The sequence below is a fragment of the Empidonax traillii genome, unplaced genomic scaffold (genome assembly GCF_003031625.1).
Source record: "Empidonax traillii isolate 1590-97213 ecotype Southwest subspecies unplaced genomic scaffold, ASM303162v1 scaffold706:size701851, whole genome shotgun sequence".
Classification (NCBI taxonomy): Eukaryota; Metazoa; Chordata; class Aves; order Passeriformes; family Tyrannidae; genus Empidonax; species Empidonax traillii.
This window is the reverse complement of record NW_020955899.1, coordinates 174,123-200,827: the sequence shown is the minus strand read 5'-3', so window position 1 is coordinate 200,827 and position 26,705 is coordinate 174,123. Positions and strand designations below refer to the sequence as shown.

General features: G+C 38.8%; 1 protein-coding gene across 1 annotated transcript in view; it reads right to left on the bottom strand.

Annotated features, from left to right (window-relative positions):
- ARHGAP42 (Rho GTPase activating protein 42) overlaps positions 1-23,268 on the bottom strand; it is a 145,344-nt gene extending 122,076 nt beyond the window's left edge. The window contains exon 1 of the mRNA XM_027900083.1: positions 22,948-23,268. Within this exon, the coding sequence (XP_027755884.1) occupies positions 22,948-23,101 (154 nt within the window). The 5' untranslated portion in view covers positions 23,102-23,268. The remainder of the gene's footprint in view (positions 1-22,947) is intronic.
- Between the last annotated feature and the right edge of the window lie 3,437 nt (positions 23,269-26,705).

The window sequence follows — 26,705 nt, the reverse complement described above, 5'->3', positions numbered from 1 at the left end:
GCATTGGAACGGCCTACCCAGAGAGGTGATAGATTCACCATCCCTGGAAGTTTTTAAAAAGAGATTGGATGTGGCCCTTAGTGCCATGATATAGTAATTGGAGTTGGATCAGGGGTTGGACTTGATGATCTTGGAGGTCTTTTCCAACCCAATCTATTCTATGATTCTATGAAAACTATTCCATAGTTCCCCTACTGGGCTACCTCAACTCTTTAGCCAAATTTTTCACCACTCAGTAAGGCATATGAAACATACCTGAGAAAAAGCTAAGACTATATCTGGTGTATAACATACAGTAAATAATCACTCCTTTTCCATCTTCCTTATTTAAGGATGTATCTGACATTCAAGCTGCTTGCTTCAGTTGAGGGCTGTATACCACCCTTTTCACAACCCTACTGCCTTTCAAGATATTTTGATACACTCTCCAGAGGGATGCAGTTTGCTGCTCCCCATCTTACTGTGTACACCAGAGGAGTCTAGGTCATGGTGGCACACAAGATCTTATAGCTGAGCCACACGATGAAACTTTCGGTCATGTAGTCATCATCCACTAATTCTCACACTACAAAAGCACATTAATACCGTCAAGAGACTTGTGCAGTCTCATGCTGATGTAACTCAAGACTGCTCTAAAATCTCAGCTGTAAGTGTACAACCTCTTTCAGATGTTTGTAATACTAATGTAGATAGCACAGCAAGGTATCCAATTCAACAACACACAGCAGTGTAAAACTGTTTGGCCAATATCACACACTGTGCACATGCCAGCTTCTCTCCCTGTTTCACAAACAATTAATTACAGGTTTGTTCCAACAGTCATTTGAAGCAACAACAACTTGAAGCAGTAGCCTTAGCATAATCTATATATAGAAATCCTAAAGTATTGGAAAAAGTCAGAATGTTAACTTTTTTTCCCTTCACATTTCTTTTTGTTGTTGTTGTTGTTGTTTTGTTAGCTTTTCGTATCTTCTTCTATATCATTTTACTTTTAACTTCTGCATATTTTTCTACCACTCCATTATCAAGCCTAGGTTCCTAAACATCTTTCACTGCAAAAATTGCTTTGACCCTCAACATACTTTCTCTTGCTCCTTCTGGGGATTTTAAATGCTCTTTCATGATCTTCCACATTCTTCCCCCACCCCATGGATGTTTGTTTCCCAGAACAGTGAGTGTCAGCCTTTTCCAGGGAGCTGGATCCACAGCCCAATCTTTCCCCCCAGACTCTTTCAATGAAAGATGGTTTATCAGGCTTGCTGCCTCATTTCTCACTCCTCCTGGCACATCCCAGTGACAGCGAGCAGGCAGAAAAGCACCACAAAAAAGAGGACAGAGAAACTAAGAGCAGATGTTGCCAGAGGTTGAAAAAGCAGAGAGTGATTTCCTGTCTGGCAACTAGGGAGTTGCCAGAAAAAACATGGGAATTCCCAGATTTCTAGTGCAACATAAGGTATTGGTACATCAGAGGATCTTTCAGTAGTACTTTAAAAGACACTTTTCTCTGTTCTTAATCCTAAAATGCACCCAGCAAAATTCAAAAACTGCACGTGCCTATTTACAGAAACACAAAGCAATACATGATAATAAAATTTCACAATATAATTAAAGCCTATGCTGCAACACAGTTCTGATACAGTTCTAGGAGACACAGTTCTGATAATCTGGACAAGATCAGTTCTGATAGTTCAGTGTTGTGTACATTTGGAATGAGACACAATTTTCCCACTACCATCCCTACACAAATACATATCCAGGGGGAAAAAAAAAAAAAAAGTAGGGTTATTTCTGGTATGAACAGGAAGCTTTAAGAAGTTGCTTCTAGGAAAACCAAGAATAAATCACTGCAGCAATTATCATGCAGATCTTCAGCTGTAAAAATTTCTGCAATATATCTTCAAATGCCTTTATGCGCCATGATTTTTACATTAAGTAGATTCCTTGATTCTGTGAAGAGAGCTGCTCAAAAGAGGATCAGTCACATTGGCCTGTGCTGGATGGCGGGGGAGGGATGAAAGGAATGAAAGCAGTTATCAAGGCATTTGTAAGTAGTGAGCTCTTGGAACAACATTAGAGTTGAGGGTCATGGGAAACAGAAGCATTGCTCACCCTTCTTCCTGGCAAAGTTTTTTGCACTTGGGCAACAAAGTAAAATGTGTTGTAAGACCAGAGGGAGGAGGAGAGGGGAAAAAAAATTAAAATGTGTATATTTAGCCCATTTAAAAAGGAAAAAAAATACTACCATTCTGCTTTAAAGGAAATTAAACACTCTCTATATGAAGTTCTTTCAGGCTCTTAGAGCTCAGGAATACATCCCTTGATTAGATTCCTTTGATCAGACAACTAATACCACAGTCACACGAACTTCAGTACTGCACATAACAGGGTTGGGGTGTTGGCACACACACACAAACAGATGTAAGTAACATTTGTTTAGAGAACCAGATATGCACTTCCAGGCACAGAGGACGGAACTTAGAGCCCTAATCAAGCAGGATTTTGTTCAGTGACGTTAAATATCACTACTTGTCTTGACCAAATTTGGCCTAAAGGACTTTCCTGCATTTGGTTTACTATAGAGTCAGTTCACTACACAGCCACTTCTCACTACTTAGAGAGAATGGACACCAAACACATCAGTCTCATTGAGCACACAAGCTTAACATGCTACTTAAACCCTCTCCTACCTTTAATATATGAAAGGAATTCAGAAAATAAAGAGATGAGAGCCATGGAAGCACTTAAAAGCCTTAAGGATACATTTTTGAGGGTTTAAATTAAACCACTTGCAGTATCTTAAAAATCTGTAACCAAAATACCTACATTCTAATAATGGGAGAAAAATATCAGCCAAATGAATTATGCTGCATTGACTGATGAAATGCACAACTACAGATCAGTTTCACCAGGTGAGCTCCTATTTGTACAGCTCAGGAATGAAGCATTCTCAAGGAGTTTGGAGTTAAGTCCAATTTGCATGTGACTATTTCCTTAACAGTTATGTAGTAGTTTTTGCACCTTACTTTCCAGATATATTGCATTCAATCAGAGAAAGAAATAACTCCTGTAAAAAACAGCACTCATATAATGTTTCTCTCCATGTATAAAACTATTTCAAAGAGCAGGCTCTTTGTATTTAAAAAAAAAAAAAAAAAAAAGAGAAATATCCTTCATATTCATTTTGTTGGGCTTTTCTACATAATTAACTTCTCAAACAACACATTCAAGGAACTTGAATGACCTTTTGCTGAAGTCCAATGAGGCTTCTATGTATTTCATCCAATGTTTTTTTCAACTTTTACTTCTCTGGAATTTTGTTCTACTTTCCTGTCACAAAAAAATTTATGAACATTTGACAGCATCCTCTTGTTATCTTCCTGGCAGATAAAGATATCCTTTAATTAATAATCTTACCATCCATTAGTACTAGTAGTGTTTATATTACGCTATGTGTAATGAGTTCTGAACTAACTACTGTCGCTCACAAATGAGACCTTGTCATTAAAACAGATAAATAATAACTAGGTTGTTTTATTACTGTACATTCAGGAACCATCAGGAAACAAAATAAATACCAGTAATTATATGAAATAGAGGATAAACAAACAGAAACATCATTAACGCAATTCCATCGAGCTATGAGAGACCTGAATTTAAAAACTATGTACAGATTTTGTCTTACTCCTTGATTACCATCCTTGATACCAAAGATGCAGGGAAGTGAGGCAAAGGTAAATGTAAGAAAATTATAAGAATGCCTTGTTTAAAGAAATGTACATGCAGTAATCAGCCTGAAAAGGTAACAGGGGAGCCACAGGAGCTCTATAAAATCACAAGCAGTACAGAAAGGATGGCTGTATCTTCCCAAGTGAAAACAAAAGGCTATCTAACACAGCAAGTAGCAAGCTCAAAACAAAGAAAGAATACGCTTTTTCTTAAAATGTGTAGCTAAATAACAAATCTCCCTACCACCGGATGCTGTGGATATAAAAATTTATGTGGGTTTGAAAAAGGACTAGACAAGTTCACAGAAGAAAAATCCACTGAGAGCTATTAAAGATATAACTAACTCCTTGCTCAGGAAATCTTCAAGCCCCAAACCACTGGAGGCAGTGGAAGCATCACTAGGTTCTTCCTGCTGTTATTCTCTACCCTAGGCAGTCAGTGCTGTGCATGAGAGAAAAACACAACTCACAGCAAAGCACTCACTCGTATCTAAATACAGGATGCAACACCAGATAAGCTTCATGTCTGACTCAACACACTCGTTTATGCTCTTTGTAGGAAGATTTGGACACATATATTTTGCAATAGCTCGAATGTCTCAAGACATCAATAGGTGATCACCACCATCTTCTAGTAGAAGATTACCATTCTCATGAATGAGCAGATATGCCACATATCAAGGGTCATGTATTTTAGCAACAGACAAAAACAAAGGAGAAAGAGTTGAGTTCACACTACAAAATTAAGGATCATGAAAATTTTTTATCTGGTTGGCTGAACTACAGATGTTCTTCAGGGTATGAGCAATGATAGGCAAATGAAAGCTGTATCATCTTCAACTGCTCCAAAACAGGAGGAGGTGGACCATTATGCCTTTAGTTATATTATAAGGTTGTAATTCTTCCAGCAAGGACTTCTTTGGTGATTTGTGCTATGAGGTAAAGTAAGCGTAACTTTTAACAATAAAAATAATTGCATTATTAAATAAATAGCCGAAAAAAAGTTGATTTGGGCTACCAAGCCCAAATAGCTTGAATGAGGACTGATTACACAACTTTACTCCTTTCACACATTTATTATCTTCCTTCAAAACTTTTCCTTAGTTCTTAGCACAAGGGTAATCACTAAGTGGACTTTTACTCATGCTTGTTTTTCAACTCAGAGTGCAGTATCGCTCTCTCCTTCTCTCGCTATTGCTCACTGCATACCATCCAAGCCTAGTAAGGAACACAGAATTATCTCACTCCTTAGGCAAGCCAGACCTAGAAAGAGTAAAAGAAGTATATTTCTATGTCATACCCACCTATTTGATAGATGGAGATGATGAAAGCAAGACTGCCTAAGGCCACACATACCAAAATGGTGATTAGGCCTTTTGGTCCCTACTTCATGCACATTATTGCAGATGCCATTCCATCAGACCAGGAGATGATAACCAGAGCTGCAAACAATGCAGCCCCCCACATTTCCCCATCTCTACAATGGAGACTTCTGCAACTTCTTTCTTCCAAGGAAGCATAACTTAAAAAACCGGTTTTATATTAAAAGGAGAGAAGAAAATCCCAGTATCATTAAAAATAAATAAAAAAAAATAAGCAGCAAAACATTATTTTGATCCATAAAATGGATCAGCCCCTACGGAATGTCCAGTTATTCCAGTTACAGCAGTTGTGCTTTCTATTCAAGTCAGTCTCCAGGAAAACAAGAAACACCCCATACACAAACATGCTTTCTTGCTTAACTGTCACTTGCTAAACTTTAGTTCAAGCATCCTTAAAAAAAAAAACGGAAAACAGAAACAAAAGAAAAACTGAAACAAAACCAGGATGGAACTATTAAGGTTGTCACAATTAAACTCTTGATGTTTCTTAATCAGAACAGCTTACATTTGAATAATTTTAATATAAGATTTTAGCTTATAAAATGTTTTCATCAGTTTTCAGGCGCTGCAGGATGTTATTCCTTTTTTTTAAAAAACATATGAATTCCCACTAAGATTAATTCCAACTAATATTTCAATCTAACTTCATCACAGCTCAATCTCAAGAATCAATGTCCAGGGGAATACTGAAGAGACAGGAAATAGAGAGTTTCTTCATTTGCATAAAAGTTTCTTTGTTTGCATAAAAGTTCTAGAGGAAGCCCAGACAGGTTTTCTCCAAGAGAAATGGGAAAAAATCCTTCTTGAAAGATACAACACTGAAATATCTGATAACAAAGCTTTTGGAAAATATCCACCCAGCTGGTTTCCACATACGATGGAAAAGTCAATAATGAGTCAATGAGTCAATAATTTACTGGGAGAATGAAAAAAAAAAAAAAATAGAAACACTTTGAGTCTCAACGAGTTACTTTATATTAAAGGATTCATAATGTAAAATTTGTTTAACCCTAAAACTGCGTTTTTATCCAAAGACTGACTGTAGAATGTCCCTGACATCACCATAATATTATTTTCTCTTCAGTATGCTGTAAGAAGTTGCACTTGGAGCACCAGCTTTGCATGGCTCACAGTTTGTTGACTTCATGGATTTCCATTCCATTACAGCTTCCTGCTCTCCCTTTTCTCAATTACAAGCGGCTTAATGGAGTTGTATATTCCATTTCAAATGCCCAGAACTTAACATGTTGCCTTCTCTAGCCTCTATTTAATACAAGTGGATACTTTTCCATTAAGTGATACTTTGCAAAAAACATGGGAATTCTTAGGAAGCTTAAAACCAAACAAGCTCTGTAACTGGACACAATTCTGAAGTCATCAATTCCTTTTAAAATGTAACTGGAATTCTCTGTAGGGTAAAAAGTTACAGCTTGTCTAGAAAACATTTGTTATTTACAATGAGCAATAAGAACCAAACGAACAGAAAACAAACATGGTAGTCTGGATTTTAGATGTTGTTTTCCAAATGCAGTATTTTTCTTTCTGTGAGCATGTAAAATGCTTTAACTACACTGGATGGTCCTTTCTGAGCTCCATGTCTCTTGACTGTAATCCTTTTCCATCTGCAGTTGAATGTGTATGAAAATATGAACCAGTGAATAGTCTGTGGTCTTTCAATTACTCAAGAGATTGCATAAATAGCCAAGTAAAACACCTTCTTCCCAAAACATTCATGTTAGCTTCCTTGACATAAGCAAACAGAGCACATAAAATATCATTTGCAAGAGGAAAAAAACTTAGCAATAAATGGGGGGGGGGGAGGGGTGTGATATTTATTATTTAATTCCTTTATTTAACATTACAGTGACCAATAAGCAGATGGTTTTACAGATATCTTTGGCTCTAACATGCAGGGCAACACATAGTTTGCCCAAAGAAGTCAATTCTACTCTGCTAATTGGTTTTGAATCAAAGACTCCCCAGTCTACACATTGTCAAGAGAAATCATAATAACTCCTGCTGACTGTTGTAATAGTTCAGCTATTAAGGACTCTGATCCTCTGGCTCCCTAAACATACAATGTATCATAACATCTCTTATCAAGCCAATTATTCACAAAGACAGGCTTGCTAAATCCTTTTTCAAGCACCTTCCAATAGAAAACAATACTCCTGGGATCCACTCGGTACAGACAAGAGCCCAGAACACTGATAATAATCAGAGCTACCTCAATGCAAGCTGGTCACACTCATTACTTAGCAGCCAAAGACCTAGCAGCTTAACTTTGATATCATAGCCTCAAGCTAAATATATAAGTTAATCTTGTGTGTTCTGCTGTCAATCTCCATAATGACCAGAAGAGAAAATAAAAAAATGTCACTGTGGAATTTTAACTATAAACTGGATAAAAACGGATAAAGACTGCTCTCAAAATTAGTGTGGGAAGCAGTAATTTTAAATACTATGGATGAGAGAACCAATATGAAGTTTAACATAAACAGTCTCATGGAGAATTATTTTCCTGTTGGTTTTGGAGACTATCAAGATTTGTACACAGTTACGAAGAAATAGAACAACAACTAAATCAAACAAAAACTAGGGCTTACAGTGCCAGTTTTTCAGTACATTCAAGTGTCCTTTTTATTTTTTTTAGTGCCATTGCTTCCTCCTCCTATTTCTAACATGAAAAATGAAACTTCTCTTCCCTCAAAGCAAAACAAAATAACCCTAAAAAGTTCAGCCTTAGCAGCAAATATAGTAAAATTTTCAAATTAAGACGTTGCCTTGAACTGAATTACCCAAGTAGCTAAAAGATTTTGCAGTTGCTAACATTACTAGTTGGTATATAGCTTCCCAAAATATATCTAAAAAAATTAATTTAAAATTCATGTTAATGAGTTGAATGAAACATTGTGTTAGTTCAAAACCTCTACAACAAACACAGGGAACAAAATTAATTTTCTATGCTATGCTCATCTTACTATCCAAAAACCTACTTGCTTGGACAATGGCTTTTCACAGTAACTGTTTTTATTGCCTTCATTTGAATCCATAATCTACAGAGAATAGACTTCCCCTTCTGTGGCATTCATTGTAATAAAAAAATCAATCAGAACTGTAAACACTCATAGCAGGGGGGGTTGAAACTAGATGATCTTAAAGGTCCCTTCCAACCCAAACCATTCAATGATTCTATGATGAAAGGTGGCTGCCTAGAGCTCTCACACTACCAATCAGTAAAAGAGATGTTTGACAACACCTTCAAAAAGATTCCACACCTTACCCTAAATACTTTTTAAATTGGAAATGGTATTGTCAGAAAGTGTTTCTACTCACTGATAAAAGCAAAAAAAAACCCAAATCACACAATACTTGAAACAGCCAAAGGAGTATGACATTAACGAAGACTATTCCCAGACATGGACATAACTCACCTGGATGGTAAAAATAAAAAAAGGAATACCTGGGGGTGCTTGCACAACAGCTTTTTGAAGAGATATATATTTCTAAAAAGTCACATTCCAGTGAGAATTCAAGAGCTTTTAGCCCTTGCTCTTTTGTACACCTGAAAATTTCATTAGTAACCTACACAAGTCTCATAATATTTTACAATCCAAACAACTTTTTTCATTTAAAGACCAAGGTAGGACAGTAGTAGAGCTGTAGAGGCAGCAGAAGACTCTTCTTTTAAAGCTTCAGTTTTGTGAAGTACTGAAGTCAGCAAAATGCATATTCCAGCTGTGCTAAACTATTTATCTTGAAAGAAACACAAGAGGATGTGGGCTTTAAGCCAGTAAAGTATTCAATAATCTGGAATCTTACAGGATGGACCAACCAAACTGGTTTCACAAGTGACAGTGCATGAAGGCAGCAATAAGTACTTAACTCACTTGCAGCGGCTTCTTATAACGGAATCAAACTTTAGTAGATCTTCTGTATTATCACTATTAACACTTCTTTTTCCTGACAAATATTTCCTTTCTGAATCATATAGGAGCTTACTATTTATCATAATATGACGAGTTAATGGAGTACCAGACTTCACATCTGAAGAGCCAATCATACTTTTGATGAAGTTTTACAAAACAGTATGACAAAATTTCTACTGGACAGTATGACATACAGCAGCATGAGAAGTTCTACTGCAGTCATAGTAGGTATTATCTGAATAATCTGTTTAGCTTCAGAAAAAAAATGCTGAACTGCAATGCTATTTTAATAAAATATACAAATCAACTGTTTTAAGATCCCTCTCCTACACTAAAAAAATGTCTGTTTTATAAATACCTAAATCAAACAAATTAAAACAGTAATTCAAAGTATAAAAACATATTTAACACTTTTATAGATAGTAACTTTTTTTTAATTTATTTTTAATGAAAGACATATGTAGAAACTGAGATGGAAGTGAAATCCCCCATAATATTTAATGGATGCTTAAATTACTCAACCTGCTTATATACAGTTAAAGACAAAGTACTAGTTATAAAAATGGACAGAAGTTAAAGATAAATCTCCCCAAATCACAGGGTTTATTTTACTATGGGACAACTGTGACAAGAAGAAAGCAAGAACTCTGCATACGACTGGTCTAATTTGGATATCTGCCAAGAATCCAGACGTGGGACTTGATACGCAGAAACTCTAACTCCCCCTGGTACAGAACCTCATAGTCTCTGCTCCTATTGACTGCACTCAGCCCATCCTGCATACCCCACAAAGAGCCAGGGGGCATCAAGATTTAAATCACTTAATGCGCTTTAAAAACAACAACCAAACAAAATGAAGTATCAAGCCACTGAAATGTCATGCCCCAACACACTAGTGTTCTCTTGTAAGAGTAAACTGCTGTCTTGTGTTTCACTCCATCCATACAGATACTCTGCTGTTTGAGTGTCATTTTAATTTACAAAGAGACAAGAGAAGTGTTTATCAAAATATCATCAATTGCTCTGGATACATAAAACTCCAAGAAAACATTGCAAGATTGGCCATTGACCCAGCAACACAGTACTCAGTGGTTCATAATGACTCCTCAAGACAAGTGACAAAAGTAGGCACGTGAGTTTTTACTGTAAAATAGTTTTGAAGTCTCAAGGTGTATTAACAACTTTGGCTTCTCACAGAGAATATCAAAGAGGCTCTGGAGTGCCGATGATGAGGAGTTCTGACAGCATAACACATATTTTCCTGACAAATGATTTGGGAACTGCCAGAAAGCTGGTAGGGGAAAAAAAATAAAAGGTGTGATTTGCAGTGTTATTTTAGTAAACTTAAGATGATTACCACTCTCAGGGAGATTCAGGATCTGCTGCATTAAGCGATAAGAGTAAAACAAACTGAATCAACAAAATAAAGAATTACATCATTGCTGTGCTGTGGCAACACAAATAAAATATTTTAAAAATCACATTTTAACCTGTTGTATTTCAGCTTCACAGAGAAGGCACTAAACAGAAAGAGCAGAGTTACATACAGTTATCAATATTGTACAGGAATATAAAAAAATAGAGGTTCTTAGGTTGTAGGGAAGCAAAGGAAGGGAACTGACCCTGTGAATTCGTGGCTTAAATTTACTTAGGTCAGAAACCAATTCATCTCTTGTAGTGCAGGGGGAAAAGAGTGATGACAAACTACCTGCTGGAAAACTTGTATTGTTTTGCTTCCCAATTTAAGCTGAACAAAGAAATGCTAACAAATTTCTTAAACATGACCCTAACATTTTCATCTTCAATCCTGCAATCTGGGGGTAAACAGAAGGTGATAGGACTTAGATGAACATCATATCAGTTCCCTTCCCCACAGGAAAGTGAGTTGTGTCATACAGGCTAGGGTGCAGATGATGGCATCTTCAACCAGCTAAGCAACAGAAGCTACAGCTTCAAGGGCAGACTCAAAAATTCTGTGTGAGTGTATCAGGAACTCTCTCAGCATACAAAGAAGATTTGGCTATGTAAACAGGAAATGTACTGCTGTGCCTAAACGCCTCTTCATAAAATGAAATATTTTAGATTTCTCATTTGACCTTAGGCTCCTAAACAGCGTGAAGATGCTGCAGCCCTAAGTTCACATAGCAAAAAGCCAACCATACTGACTGTACTTGTGAGAAAACTTCATTAAGTCTATTGCCAAGCTTACATTTATGCCTACAAGAATTTGCTTGGAGACACACTTCCGCTTTTTTTATGTCAGTATTATCTGTTTATTTTTCAATTAAACCAGTCATGGTAGTAGAGGACAAAACAATGTATATATGAGAACTACGAGAATTTTAAGATGTTCAAGAGACTTCAGACAACCTGTATCTTAACAAGCTAACAAAGCTAAGCTATTAATCCCACTTTCCTAACATTAAGGATCTTTCAAAAATGTTAAGTTTGATATCTTTACATACCTGTAATATAGCAACTTGAACTGAACATTTATTTTGCACCTGTACGTATGAAAATAAAGGAAATATTACCATATTCAACTGTTTGGTTTTGTTTCAATTTATATTTGCACAGGCATGCATATACACTAAAATAAGCCATAGAGTCTAGTACTCAAAACTAAGAAGGGGAAAAGAAAAAACCAAACAAACAAGCAAACAAAAACCCTGAAACATTCCATCAAGGCTGTTATTACAGGATAGCGCCTCCATTTCAAATCACAATGATGATACCAAACTAAGGAAGATACCAGAAGGAACTGTCTGTGGCCTCACTTAAAGGCTTTTTAAACAGGGAAAATATTAAACTGTAAAATGTCTTAGGGATGTATTCTTCCCAGATTCCAAAGTTTCACTTACATGCGTACATTCAAGTAATGTAAACTGAAGACTTGAAAGTAGACTGACAACATTTCTTTTTCAGGCAAGAAAAAAGCACTGCAGTCAACAACAGCTACCCTGAACAGGAGTTTCAGGACTTAATACTTCATTAAGTCCAAAAGGTATAAGTGAACCTGACTGCATCTCAGGGGAAAAAAAATCCAAACAATTTAAGTATTTCCAGCAATGAAAATTCCATTACTTTCTTAAGAAGTCTTAAGACTCGCTAGTCTTAAGAAAGTATCTTACTAACTTTGCAGTTGCAGACTTCTAATCTTAATTTGTATAGCTTCTGCCAACACTTGAATCTTCATATACATTGGTCTCTTAGAGAAACTTTCCATCAATATTTTTTCCTGTGATATAAATAAATTTTTAACTTTCTCTTCTGATTAAGCCATGGCATAAAACCCCATATGCTTCGTGGTGTTTGTGGTTTTCAAGGAGCTGGAGCATTGTCATACGCTCTTACAATGGTCTAAGGGTCTTCTTTGTCCCTTCACAATTTTTCAGCATTCTCCTGAAAACACGCAGCAGGACCAGACTCAACACCCATAAATGCAAAAAGTATCCACAAACCCCTTCAAATTATATTTGAAGATATCATACATTTCTGACAGCTGTCAGTCTGCAAGCCCATGTTCACCTCATTAAATGTACTAATCTTTCTCCTCCACCAACCAACTTCACAGTCTGCGTTAACCATCCTGCAGGCATGTCACATGTGCTCTCTCTTGACTTATTAAAAATGTCCCCAAATAGATTATGCAAGTACAATAAAGAGCAATTTGCCACAGTTCCAACAATTTTTATCTCTCCAAAAAGAGAAGCATGTTTTCCAACACAGAAGTCTCACCATACTTTTTAAAAACAAAAAACAGAAGCAACAGAATTCCCTCTAAAAACTAAAGAGAATTGTCAAGGCCATTGTCAAGAAGAAACTATGTTGAAAAGCTGAAGTGCATTTACTTCATTGTTAGTTCAGTTGTATTGAGTTACATCAACAAATGTATCAAATTAAGGTAACACACTCTGAAATCCATCTCTACATTACAACCAGTAAACGGAGATTTATGAGTCAAAAAACATCTCCTCAGGCATTCATGATTGTCACGGGTTTGCCCACCAGCCAGCCCCTGGGGCTGAGGATGGTTTTGTCCAGGTGGATTTCCGGAGAAAAGGTCAATCAAAAGTTTTAGTGACGCCTCTGCCAATTACATATTTAAGAAAACTGAAGAGAAGCCTGTTGCGCAGATGAAATTAGTAGCCATGTAGAGGAAGAGGCAGGCCCCAAGTGGGGTCTTGCCTTTTTTATCCTAGAGGTAAAATATTTTATAAATGATTTATATTTACCTAGGAAGTAAGATATTTGTCAATACCTTATGAATGTATTTTTACACATACACATTGATTTTAGCAGTAGCAGTTTCTCAAGTGTTCTCGTTATTTCTGCTTTTCCTCAGAACAAGGGAATTTTACCTCTCCTATGGTAAAGCTCAAGTCCTAGTTATTTAAAGTTTCCCAGTAGGTAAGCTACATAGCTCTCTAGCTTCCCTGTATATGTAGGCTAACTAGTGATTAACAAGGGGGGCAACAGAAAGGTATTTCTTCAACGTACAGCTTGTTTTAATGGAACTGATAGTTCTAGACATGAGAAGGTTCAAGGGAACAATTTCTTTAAAAGATAACCTCAGGCTCAGAGCAATCTTTTTCAAAGCAGCAAGTTTCTCCTGCATGCCTTCTGCAACTTATAAGTAGTTTTAGCCTTAGAGGAAAATCAGTCCTCTACAATATTCATGGATTTAAAATAACAGCTTATACAAATAGTAAATCCCAAGGAAGCCGAGTTCTTGTGTACTCCCTACCTCTATTCCTCATCATCATTTGTAAACAAAAGTTAAAGGCAAACAAGGTAAGACAGAAAAGGGTGAGAAGGCGGATGGAATGGACTTAAAGAGGAATGTAAACTTTACTAATGGCAATGGTCCCAGTGTTCCTAAGGCCATGACGGCACTGGTAATCTAGGAAGGCTTTGGAACACCAACACACACCATCACAACATTATAAATCTCTCTGGGCTTCATCTAAATATGACCTGCTCTTTTAAGGACTGCAACTTTTAATAACTAATCCAAAAATACTTACACTGACATTTGGCCACTTGAAATGAATCAAATTATTACAGCAGAAATAAAAAAAATATATATCCAGTTATCCTTTCTTCAACTTTCAATTTGCAAACAAAGAATTCAGTTGACTCAAAAGGCAATGTCTTTACTATGAAACGTATCCCATGTATTGCTTGTTTTATTGAGGATTTATGCTCTTTTTACATGGTGATGAGACAGTGGCAAGGGTGAGGACCTGGGGAAGAAGAGTGAAGATGATTTTTTTACTTGATAATTTTCTAGAAGCAACTAGGTTCTTGCCCAAGTATTTTTTTGCAGAAAGCAGCAGGATGAGGTCATCATAAAAAATTTGTATCTTTAACAGAAGTCTAAACTGGTCAGCTGAATGACCACCGCATCTAGGATGTACCATAAAGGAACTAAAAGCCTTTCCAGCTTTTAAATAATTCATTTCCCTGTTCTTTCCTTTTCATAAATTCACTTGGCTGCATCAAAAACAACAAGACAATTTTTAAGCAGTCATCAAATACTCGGATTTGATTGTTAGAAGAGGAACTAAAAGGGTTCACTTCCAAAGACAGAAGCACTGGAAGTACTTGGAGAAGAGCTATATTGGGTTTACATTGTAAGGTTTTGGTAGAGGGGGAGGAGGGCTGTAGAGGTGGCTTCTCTGAGAAGACATTAGAAGCTGACCTCAAGTCAGACATAGATAGTTCTGTGGGATCAAATCATAGATTCATAGAATACCACGTTGAAGGGGCCTCAAGAATCATCTGGTCCAACCTTTCTTGGCAAAAATCACAAATTGATTCTCCTTATTGTTATCTGTTTTATTTTTCATGATGTTTACTTGACTTAAAGGCTCCTTAAAGATGGAAAATAATCCTGTTGGTGACACCTACTTTCATTGATATAATCTTTAGAGAGCAAGAGTACCTTTGCAAACAGACACTTCAATCCACATCTGACATGCAAACCTCTCTTCCTTAAGCAACCTCAAAATATCAAGTAACATCAACAGCAGAACAAACTATATGACCCAGGCATTGTAGCACCTTGTATTATGCTCTGAATACTGAGCTAAAAGAAGATAAGACTTCTTAAGCCATACAGCATTTCCATACTGTTTTCCCATGCTGAACTATATTAAGCAAAACACCAGTGCAGCAATGTGTCCTTTTGTGTCCTGTGAAATACAAGTTGCATAACTCAGGAGAGGGAAGTGATTTAAATTGGTAACTTCTAAATAATCTGAAAAATATACGGTAGCACAGCCTGGAGCTCATAACACGCTGTGAAATATATCTTCCTAATGAAAGTTATTTGCACATCACAGGGTGCCAATGGGAAGTTATATTAATTCCCCACAGTACTTCAATTCCATATTAATATGGAAGAAGGTCAAGTTATTTTTCTTCAGTTTAATATCCACTTCACTGCTATTGCCTACAAGATCCTGAGACTTTTTCACCTTTAATTATACACTTGAGGAATCCATAGTACCACATAGTCAAAAGAAGACCATAAACATTGATTTCATTTAATGGTTATGTTCTCACAGAATACCATGAGGAATGATCAAACTTGTGAAGAATATTATGCTACTTTTGTTTACCCTCCTTTTACTTCTAAGCTCTTGAACACTTAAAAGTGAATTCAAAAAGGCTTTAAAAAGAGCTACTAAAATAACCAAGAAACCAGAGAAACTCTTAGAAGAAAGAATGAGAACAGCTTTTTCAGTCTAGCTAAAGGATGTGATTATTCATCAAGCAAATCCAAATCAACAACAGTGCAGAAATGTTGAGTGAAAGGAAAATGAGCATAAGCAAGTCTGAATTTCCAGTTGAAATTTATTTTTAATAAGTTACCCAACTCTTGGATAACAAGGTCCTAGAATGGCCTTTTAGCATTTTAAAACAGAGCTTGACAAGTAGGCATTACATGATGTAATACTAGCAGGACACTGGATTTAATACAGGAAATCCATGATACCAAATTCTCCTAAATTCCCAATTTGTTTATAATTAGTTTTGAGAATATACAAAAAAACCAGAAAGGCAAATACCTAGCACTGTTTTACTTATCATTCAGTAGAAAGAAGGACTGCACTGTCCTCTGTATTTTTTGCAGAGGATGAATGCAAAGTTATTTACTATTACAGGAAACTGCAAATTGCTGTAGCACTTCTGCCCACGAAAACCCAAGAGATCTGTACAAGTTCAGTGACCACAGCATCATATTTTCCAATGTAGTAAAGACAATATTCATGAAGCAGCTGGTTTCTTATTAATAGAATTCATTTATCTTATTCATAGCAAATGAAGCACATAGTAGACAACAAGCCAACTGGCCCATTAAGCAAAAGATTAAATTTGACCTTTTACAGAAATCAGTTTAAAAATCCTAATGTAAAAAAAAAATCCACAATATTTTTTTAAAGTAGAAATGTCATTTCATATGGCATTTGAAACTGAAGCCCACTTCTTTGGTAGCCTGATGTAATCCATTTACAAAATTTCTCTAAAGAATACCTGTTTCAATATTAAGGCCCAAGAACACCCATCTTGAGTCATTCAAGGACTTTGTTAACACAATAGTCATTACTGACAGTATGAAAATTCACTTGCAGGGAATACTGGTTCAAAATAAAACATCATGTGATGGCCAGAAAATAACGCACTCTGTAACAGTCTACTACCTACTGGCATTTGCTTACTTCATACATATTTGGCTAAAGATAATATGATACAGACTGCTGTTGTTTTAAACACTAGAGGAAGCAATTAAGATTCTTCTCTGGCCAAGAACCAGCTTATTGTTGGTATCTTTGCATGAAAGGCAGAATACTGCTGGAATTGTTTTTGAAAGTTACGTCCACAATCCATAGATAACGCAGATACCAGTAGAGGTTGCACAGGCCCCTATAAATGCCTAGCAGAAGTAACAGAACAGATAACTTTGAAAAACTAATGTCAATTACTAGGTTTCAACTTTCTTTTAGTGGGGAAAAAAGAAAACATACTCTCTCGCTGTAAATACTAGCAGGCAAGGCTGAAGTAGGCATGATGGCCATACACGTGCCCCGTGCAGCAGCTGTTGGCTATCGTGAATGCAGTGAGAACTGATAAAGCTAGGATTGATATCAAATTCTCTGCAGCCTTTTCCTACTGTCTTTTGCACTGTTTCCTTCTCTAAGTAAATAAGACTCTGGGAGTACCCCAGAACAACACAGGTTATATGGTCCAGTTTAGCTGGGTGTTAGCATCACACCTTTACATATGGTCATAAAAAGGGGGAAACTTTTTTATTTAATTCGTAAGGGAATCATATTTAGGGACCAAGAAATATAAGCTACGTCTACATTAATAAAATAGAATGACTGCTATCAAACTTCAGCAGTTGCTGTTCAATTAACTCAGTCCTGGTCGACTTAGAATCTGGAAAAGACATTGCAAAGATAAAATCTCATGAAAATATGTGAAGCAAAGATATCTGGGAAAAATGCATCTCTCTGGAAAGTTACAAAGGGTTGCTGTTTTGTGGAGGTTTTTTTGTATGAAAAAAATTCCCTCCAAAAAAAAAAAAAAAAGATCATAGGTTCTTATGTGTAATTTTGTCTTTTTTTTTCCTGGACAACTAACCCCCAAAATTTCCATATGTATAAACAGGTTCATCACTGCATTTTCATAATTAGGCTTATGAGAGGAGAGAACAATCCCTAAAAACTGTATGCCAGACACTTTAGGACAGTCTTTTTTGTGTGAAATTTCTATAAAACCCAGGTAAAAAATATCCCCTCACACCCCCTGCAAAAGACTGTATTTCCAGTTTGTGTCTGTTTCTTTGTTTCTCCATGTGTCAAGTAGTAAAATACTACTAATGATTGCTACCTAATTACAAATTCCAAAAGATATCTGCTAAATCTTATTTATATCATGCCACAGCTCTCATTACTGTTTGCATCATATTAAAACACTTTAAAAGGTACAGTATTACTTAAAACAGCTGTAAATCCATGGAACTTTCAACCACTGAAACCAAAAGTTATGTAGTTCCCATCTTTGAATTTGATAGGCCCTAAGATGGAGAAGACCTCAAAAATCGGAGGAAGAAAATGAAGCCTTCTGCACACAGTGAGCTATGAGATCATCTGTAGAAGATGCATGTCACTTCTTTGGATTGTTTAACTTTCAGTAGGCCTATTATGGAAGTCCAAAGTATTCAAGTAATTCTACAGTGGAATTTCCTATATAATCTATATGACAGCACCCTAGACTAAATTGGTTTTACAGAAGAAAACTACAAAGAAATTACAAGGTACATGACTGGCAAAAAGTACAGGAAAAAACAGACTCAATGTTTTAATTCAAAACAAGCTGGAATCAATAAGAAGGAAAAAATTCAATCTGCCTTAGGAGTCCATTTGCAGCTGGACCTACTACATGAAGCGTTTAAGCATACAGATTTTAACCATGCACCTGAAAGATCTATTAAATTAGGTGACTGAAGAGTTATGAAATCAACAGTTACCTAATAATCAAAAAGGCCAGTTGTAACAGGGAAACATTTTTCCTAAATAGCATTTTTCCCCCTAATTCCTAAGTTAACAATGAAGAAACTCTCCTCCAGGTGCACTAGAGTAAATTATTTGCCTCAACTTAATTGTGCCTATTCACAGGGTTAAATGTCTGTCGAAAGGTAACTTTTTAATATAATAGGAACATCTACTATATGCATAAATTAAGCCTTCCAAGAGATAGCAATGTGTTTAGTACCTCAGCTGATATGAAAAAGGAAGTGTACTCTCTTGCTATTAACACTAACTGTAGGACAAGGCTGAAGTAGGCACTAGGGCCATACAGATCATAGAATCAATCGGGTTGGAAAAGACCTCTGAGATCATCAAGTCCAACCCTTGATCCAACAGTGCTGTAGTTCCTAGACCACAGCACTAAGTGCCACATCCCGTCTCATCCTAAAAAACTTCAAGGATGGTGAATCCACCACCTCCCTGGGCAGCCCATTTCCATGTCTGATTACTCTCTCTGTAAAAAGCTTCTTCCTAATATCCAGCCTAAAACTCCCTTGACAGAGCTTAAGCCCGTGCCCATTTATCCTACTGCTGATTGCCCGGGAGAAGAGACCGACACCCACCTGGCTACAACCTCCTTTCAGGTAGTTGTAGAGAGTGATGAGGTCTCCTCTGAGCCTCCTCTTCTCCAGGCCAAACAACTCCAGCTCCCTCAGCCTCTCCTCACAGGATTTGTGGTCGAATCCCTTCACCAGCCTTATTGCTCTGATGTGATGCTAACACCCAACTAAACTGGACCATATAACCTGTGTTGTTCTGGGGTACTCCCAGAGTCTAATTTACTTAGAAAGAGAAGGAAACAGTGCAAAAGACAGTAGGAAAAGGCTGCTGAGGATTTGATATCAATCCTAGCTTTATCAGTCCTCACTGCATTCACAATAGCTTCTGTTTCATGGAACACGGTATTACAATTCTGCAGACTACTTGGGAAAGCAGCACTCTCTCGGAATTAATGTTGTAAAATCACATCCAAATCACTGACTTTATCTTGGGACCACTCCAAAGAAAATGAAAAATATTTGCATACTGCATTAAATGTATTTGTTCTACCTTCAATTTACATGGAATCTCTTATCAGGTATTTATAAACATTACATTGTTACAGTAACTTCTTCGATACTTGATTGTGTAAATATTAATATTTTGTAACATTTGTAATACGTAAGTTCAATTCTACCTGAAAAATCATGCACATACTTCATGTAAAGAAACTTATATTTAGCCAATTTTAACTTTATAGTCTTTTCTAACAGCATTACATCTGTTTCACTGTCTCTTCTCTAAACATGGTCAGGGATGATGTGTTCCAAAACTCATCTCCACTGAAGCTCTTCAGCACAGTTCGGATTATTTTAACCCAAGAGAACTGATCCTACAAAATGATACGTAAATAAAAATTCCAGATCGCCTAAAGAGATATAACATGGTAAATAATGCCTGTTTTTCTCTAGGGCTTATAGGTTATTAAATATTCAAAAATCAAATCCTAAGAGTTATCACTGAACTCAACTACTCACAGTTTGGTATTCAAAAACAATTAAAGAATTAAAAAAAAAAGGCCTTGAACGAGTATTTTACACTCCACTGATTTTGAAGGCGAGTAGGAGTAGCTAGTTTGCTTAAACAAGTCAGAAGTTCTGTGCTTTAGGGAACCTGCAACAGTGCTACTTGAAGCATCTACAACAGAGTCTGCACAGAATAAGCCCAGGACTTCTATTTTGTTGAGGAAAATCTAGATATTTCCTCAGCTGTCCTAACATAGGAACTAAGGCAATGTTCTGTGGAAGGCACAGTCATGAAACTAAAGGTTTTGAAATGAACAAAAGGAGAACGATTTCTTACTATCCCAGAGCAGACTTTATTTTCCTAAGGTTAAAAGATACTATAACACAACACTCTATAGCTGCCTATAGGACACGATAAGCATTATGTCAAACACATTTGAACTAAAAGTTTCAAAAATTGGAAGAACTTACAAGTTGTCATTACTCAAGATAGAAATATTGCTCTTAGCCTAGCAAGGACACACAAGTATTCTTCGCAAAAATAATGGTATTACATCAAATCAAGGTTTAAATTACTTCTCAAGAGCAATATTTCTTTTACAGCAGTCTGTCTTAGACAATCATAGAATGGTTCGGGTTGGAATGGGTACCTTAAAGATCATCTCATTCCAACCCCCCTGCCATGGGTAGGCACACTTTCCACTAAACCAAATTGCTCAAAGCCCCATCCAACCTGGTCTTGAACACTTCCAGGGAGGAGGCATCCACAACTTCTCTGGACAGCCTGTTCCAGAGCCTCACCACCCTCCCAGTAAATATTTTCCTCCTAATATCCAATCTAAACTCATACACTTTCAATTTAAACCCTTCCCCCTTGTCCTATTCACTGCATACCCTTGTAAAAAGTCCCTTTCCAGCTCTCTCGTATACCACTCTTTAGTTACTGGAAAGCTGAAGGAAACTCTCCCTGAAGCCTTTACTTCTCCAGGCCCTACAGCCCCAACTCTCTCAGTCTGTCTTCAGACAGCTTAAGAAGAAAGTTATATTTCTTCATATTTGATCTGGAACAAAACGCTGTCAATTTCCAGTGCTAGTCCAGGTCAAAAAAGTACCCATGTGGTATTCTGATCTGTCATTACTATTTGTGCACACCATCTTACAGGTTTGAAATAGGAACTTTTTACTCCTTAACACAATCTCAGACTTCCTGTTACACGAAGAAAGTTTTTTAGCAAACAGAAAGACTTAAATACAACCACAACTCAAACTTTTGCCTGGGAAGAAAATCGTACCATTGAGTTTATAAATATATACATATGTATATACACATACACACACACACACACACATATATATATATATATATATATATATATATATATATATATACAAGCACTACTTCTATGTAATCTCATCACACATGCGGTGGGCATGGATAGAGTAGTTTAATATAAATTCATATGAAATGCTAGATTTGTACCTAGGTACTCACTAAAAAGGATATGTGTCCAGAAATACATGCACATATATAAAAAAGTCTGAAAAAGACAACAGCTACTTTATGTAAATGCAATTCTATAAAGTGACTATAAGCAGGCTATGCAGGGACAAGCACAATTCAATCCACCTACTGGACAAATAAAATCCTTACAATTTTACCTCCCAGGTACTGAGACAAATTTTGGGTTTAAACTCTGAGTTAGCATCAGTTAGGTTTCTTATGAGCTGTGGAGCTCAGCAACACCTGTTCCTATCCACATAACAAGCAATATTGCTACTCTTCACCATACAAAAACTAGCATACCATGTCAATGTGACAGATATTTTTAAGGATTACAGTGATTCTTTTCTTTGAACATCTCATATTGCAGCATGAGATGCTGTAAATTAGTCCTCTGCTCCACCTGAAGGAAAACTTTGGGCAACAGGCAAGAGAGATCCAAAGTGACTTGAAGACAAAAAGTGGCAAGGAGTTACATAAGAGGGCAAACCTAGTGACGCTCCTGGCAATTCCCAGCTTTCACTTTATGCGCTTCAGAGTGTGATTGCCGTTTTCACACCCCAGAAAGCTGCCACTGGTCAACTCACAGACCTTTAAAATCACTACACTGCTCACGTTTATCTCTGCTCTCAGAACCTTTTGAAGATACCTTTCGAAAAAGTTCATCTACTACATGAAGACGCGGGGAGTATGGCAAGGTGAGATATATAAATTCTCTTCCTAAAAATTCACTTGTCTCTTGCTTTGCCCATTTATTACGGACGTCTTCGTCATCTAAAGACACCTAATCAGCGTCCCAAAACGAGACCCCCGGTAACACTACACGCCTGGTCCGTACCGTACAGCAACCTACACCGCGGCTCCGGGCACAGCGCTAAGAGTCAGAATCGCAGAATCGTTAAATACCCTACGGATTCTCTGATTCTGCTACTCTAAGCCCGCAGCCCCGAGCCTGGGCTGTTCCCCCGTCCCCAGGCGGGACTACCCCGCCGGTCCGCGCCCCGGCGGCAGCGGCGCCCCCGCGCTGCCCGCGGCCCCCTGCGGGGCGGGCGCGGCCGGGCCCCCGGGCCGGGGCAGGGCTCCGCGCCGCCCCCGCTCCCCCGGGACACCCACCCGGCCCAGCCGCAGGCGAGGCGAGGCACGGCACAGCGGCACGGGGGAGGATGGGAGGGAGGAAGCGGTGGAGAAAGTTGAGGAGGCGCCTTTCGGCGGCTGCCGGCAGGGGAGCCCGCGCCCGGCGCCCATTCAAACAAAAGAAGCCCCCTCCCCTGCCGGCCGCCCCTGGCCCCGCCGCCCCACTCACTTCGCAGGGCCCCGATGAGCAGGCTGCCGTCCTTAATCAGCTCCTTGATAAACTTGTTCGTCCTCTCCAGCTCGATCTCGTGACACTTGAGGCGCTCCCTGAAATCCGGGCTGTCCAAGTAGGAGTCGCTGAATTCCAGCGTGGGCAGCCCCATGGCAGCGGCGGCGGCCGCAGCCCCCCGGCCGGCGGCGGAGAGAGGGAGGGCGAGAGGGCCGCGCCGAGGGCACAGGGGAAAGCGGGGTAGAGGCGAGGCGCGACTGCCACCTCCCTGGAGAGGCTCCTGACCCGCAGCACCGGCCCGCTGGCAGCGCAGGCGGCGGCTCCGGCCGCTGTCACCCAGCTACATCGCTGCCCGCGGGGCACCGCAGGCTCCCAGCGCCGCCGCCGCTCCGCCGCTTCCGGCAGCGATCCCTCTTCCTCCTTGCCCGGCACTAACTCCAGTGCGAACCTCCCCCGTCCCGGCCGAGGACGCCCTCCTCCTCCTCCCGGCGCGGCATGCTCACACGCCGGGGACGCGGCCCGGCGGCGCCCGCCCCTCGCTCGCCACCGCCCCCTCCGCGCTCTGCCCTCCAGCGGCGGAGCGGCCGCGCCGCGGACCGCTCGGGCTCTGCGTGAGCCGGAGAGTCCGCACGGTCCCCTGGGAGCCGGCGCTCGCCTCCTCCTTTGCCGAGGCCTTTGGGAGATCCAGAGGAAGGCGGGAAGGAGGATCCACCTCCGGGGCAAGGAGGATCACGGGCTTTTTGGAAGGGTGCGCTTGGAGGAGGCCGGTTTATGTCCGGGGGTGATGCCGCGGGGAGCAGCCCGCGCTGCTCGGGCAGGACAGCTACCAGCCCGGTGTCTGCTGCCTCAGCTGGAGGAACAGCGGGAGCTGCGGCCGGAGGGAGCCAGCCCGAGCGGGCCTGCTCTGGATGGGGGATGTTCCCTGCACCCCTGCGCGGCCCTGGGTCAGCCTGCCCGGTGTGCCTGCTCGGCCTGCGACGGGACAGCGCTCCGCGGGAGGGGGGCAGGTTGAGAAGAGAGCAGCCGTGCGTAAGGGAGGAGGAGAGAGGCAGAGACTAAAGAAATACAAGAGATAGGAACATCCATGTGCTGCCTTGGCGTTTGGTTGCTGTGAAGGGGATACAACTCGATCCAAATCCATCCTAAAGAGGGGCATCAGGAAACTGCAAGCGCGGTTACTTGCAGCAAAGTTGGTTTTTCACAAGTACGTGAGTGAGCTTATCTCAGTAAACAGAAGCACTTGGGATGGTTCTTGTATGTTTATCTGAAGTGGTTTATCCAGACACTGTGTCAGTATGCAAGTATGTATACAAATGTACACACGGGTTTGAGGAGAGTTTCTGTAAACACACCTTCAAGTCAGGAATAACTCCCTTGGAAACAACCGTCAAGACACGACCATAAACGTAATTGTACTTCAAGACAGCCCACCAGTTGCCAAAAATAGTTTTCAAGAAGATGGTGATGCTTCTCTTTTAGCCGTGCACACGTTCCTACCAAATCGTTCACTGTCTCCATATTTACACTGTTTAATGTGAAAGTGGAGGAAGGCTCAAAACTCCTGCATGTTGTAGTTCTTTGACACAATTTGTGCTTTTCACACTTCTTAACTGTTCATCAATACTCGCTTCTTTGTGTTCACAATAAATTTTTGTGAGTGTCAAAATTGCAGAAAAGACATTGCAGGTTCTAATAATGTGGCCTGCAGAATTTGTTGAGGTGAAAAAAAATCTCAGTTTTTACAAGGCTGAGACTTGCTCAGGACAGTTTCTGAGTTAGCTGTCAATGCTGATCCTAATAGGCCCATTGAAGTCTCTTTTAATTCATAGTGATTGCTAAACTCTGCTCATTAACATGTTCCCTGAGACAAATCATTTTTCTAGTAACAGAAAGAATGAGTCTGGAAAGGACTGTTTATTTCCTTGCTTTTTCAGGCAGTAGTAATATTACTTGTAAATTAATAAACTTGATTTAAAATCCAGCTGAACTACTGGGAGGATGTTCCAAATAGATATTTTTTCTGATTATTAAAAACCTATTTTTTGGTCTACATATATTCACAGAGTCATTTTAGGCACACTTTTTCATTCTTCAGTGCCATCTGTAACTGCAAAGATTCTTTGTCCTCTACCACATTTATTCTTTGATGTAGTTTTAGAATGCAATAATGTCATCTGGAAGTCTTCAATACAATACCTAAAATAAATCAAAGCTTTCTGTCATAAAATCAAATACTAGTTCCTTTCTTTATTCTCATAGTTCTTGTTTATATGTCTGAGTTTGATTTCATCTTACTTGACTGCAGTGTATTGAAATTACTTGTGAGACCTCGTTCAGTCAGATTAATGACTATATCACTGCACTAAATGCCTTTCATGAAGGCTGTATTTTTCTATATCACAGCAACATTATTTTTGTCACTTAGATCTTTCTTTTCCTCTATGTTCAATCAGTGGATACCAAAGTGAAAGCAGAAATATCTGTTGGTCACAAAAACATGTACATAGCATTTTAGTTCAAAGAAATTGTTCTGGTAATGGAATGACTCATTTCTTACCATATAATATTTTCGTCCTCAGGAGTTCTGTAACCTCATTGCTGCTTTTGGTATCAAGATCACGAATGGAACTATTAATGAGACCAATACTAATAACATACTCCCTCCAAGTAACTTACCATTATCTATTTAACCAGTTCCATGTTTCTCAGAATAATCCACATCTTTCTCAGCTGAACTGAGAATTGAATTTCCCTGCATACATACATCAAAGATCATGTAAAAATTCTACTAGTTCACATGTATTCACTGCTATTCCCTTTTCCCAGCAAAAGCCTTTCTTTTTAAGGAAATAGATTTGTTGAGAATTGTCTTTGCTTCACGAAGTAATGTGATCAATGAACACCCAACCCTTCATTATCTTCTGCTGGCAGAGAAAAGTTTTATACTTAGCCTATGGACTTAATGGGCATTTATGGCTGCATCTGGAGGAGGATCTGGTAAATGAGGGATTTGGCACACCTGCAGAGATGTTAACCAACAAAACAAGTCTTGATGGAAAGATAAATTGTAGTGCGTGTTTTGTGTTGGAGTTAGGTGGAACTTTGTAGTTTGTTGCTAACTAAAGAAGACAAGGTATTTGAAGACATGTGGGAAGTGTAAAAGGCCTAATCTTTATAGTGAGCAGACAGAAACTGTATTTGGGTTCTTTTTTCATTTCTTTCCTTGAGAAGATTCTAGTACATGGCCCTAGCAGTAGCTTGCAAAACTTCAAAACATGGGAGAAACTGGGGAGAAGCCTAGACTTTCCAAAATAGTATCTTTCTTGGAAATTATTAGTATGCGAGAAGAGGGTGAACCATATTGAAATGCAACTCCATTAGACCCCTAAGTAGGTAGAAGAACCAGTTCCTCAGGTAGAAAGCTCTGGTAAATAAGTTAGCCTGATGTTACTACTGGCTGTGAAGAGATGAATGAAAAGTGAAACACTTTTTTCTGAATGCTGTGGAGCTTTGTCCAGTGTCATTAACTTCTGTGTTTGTTATTCTAAGCTTTTTCTAAAATCTTACATGCTGATGAGGTCAGATCAATTATTGTGGATTTCTCCTTCATCTTAAATGTAAACACTGAACTGTAATTTCCAATCAGTGGCCCTGGTCTAACTCTAGAGGATGCCTGAAGTGTATTCTTATCATGGTCCTATTATTGAGGTCAGCGGAGAAGAGGAAAGGAGAGGGGTGTATTGGTTCTGCTTACTGCA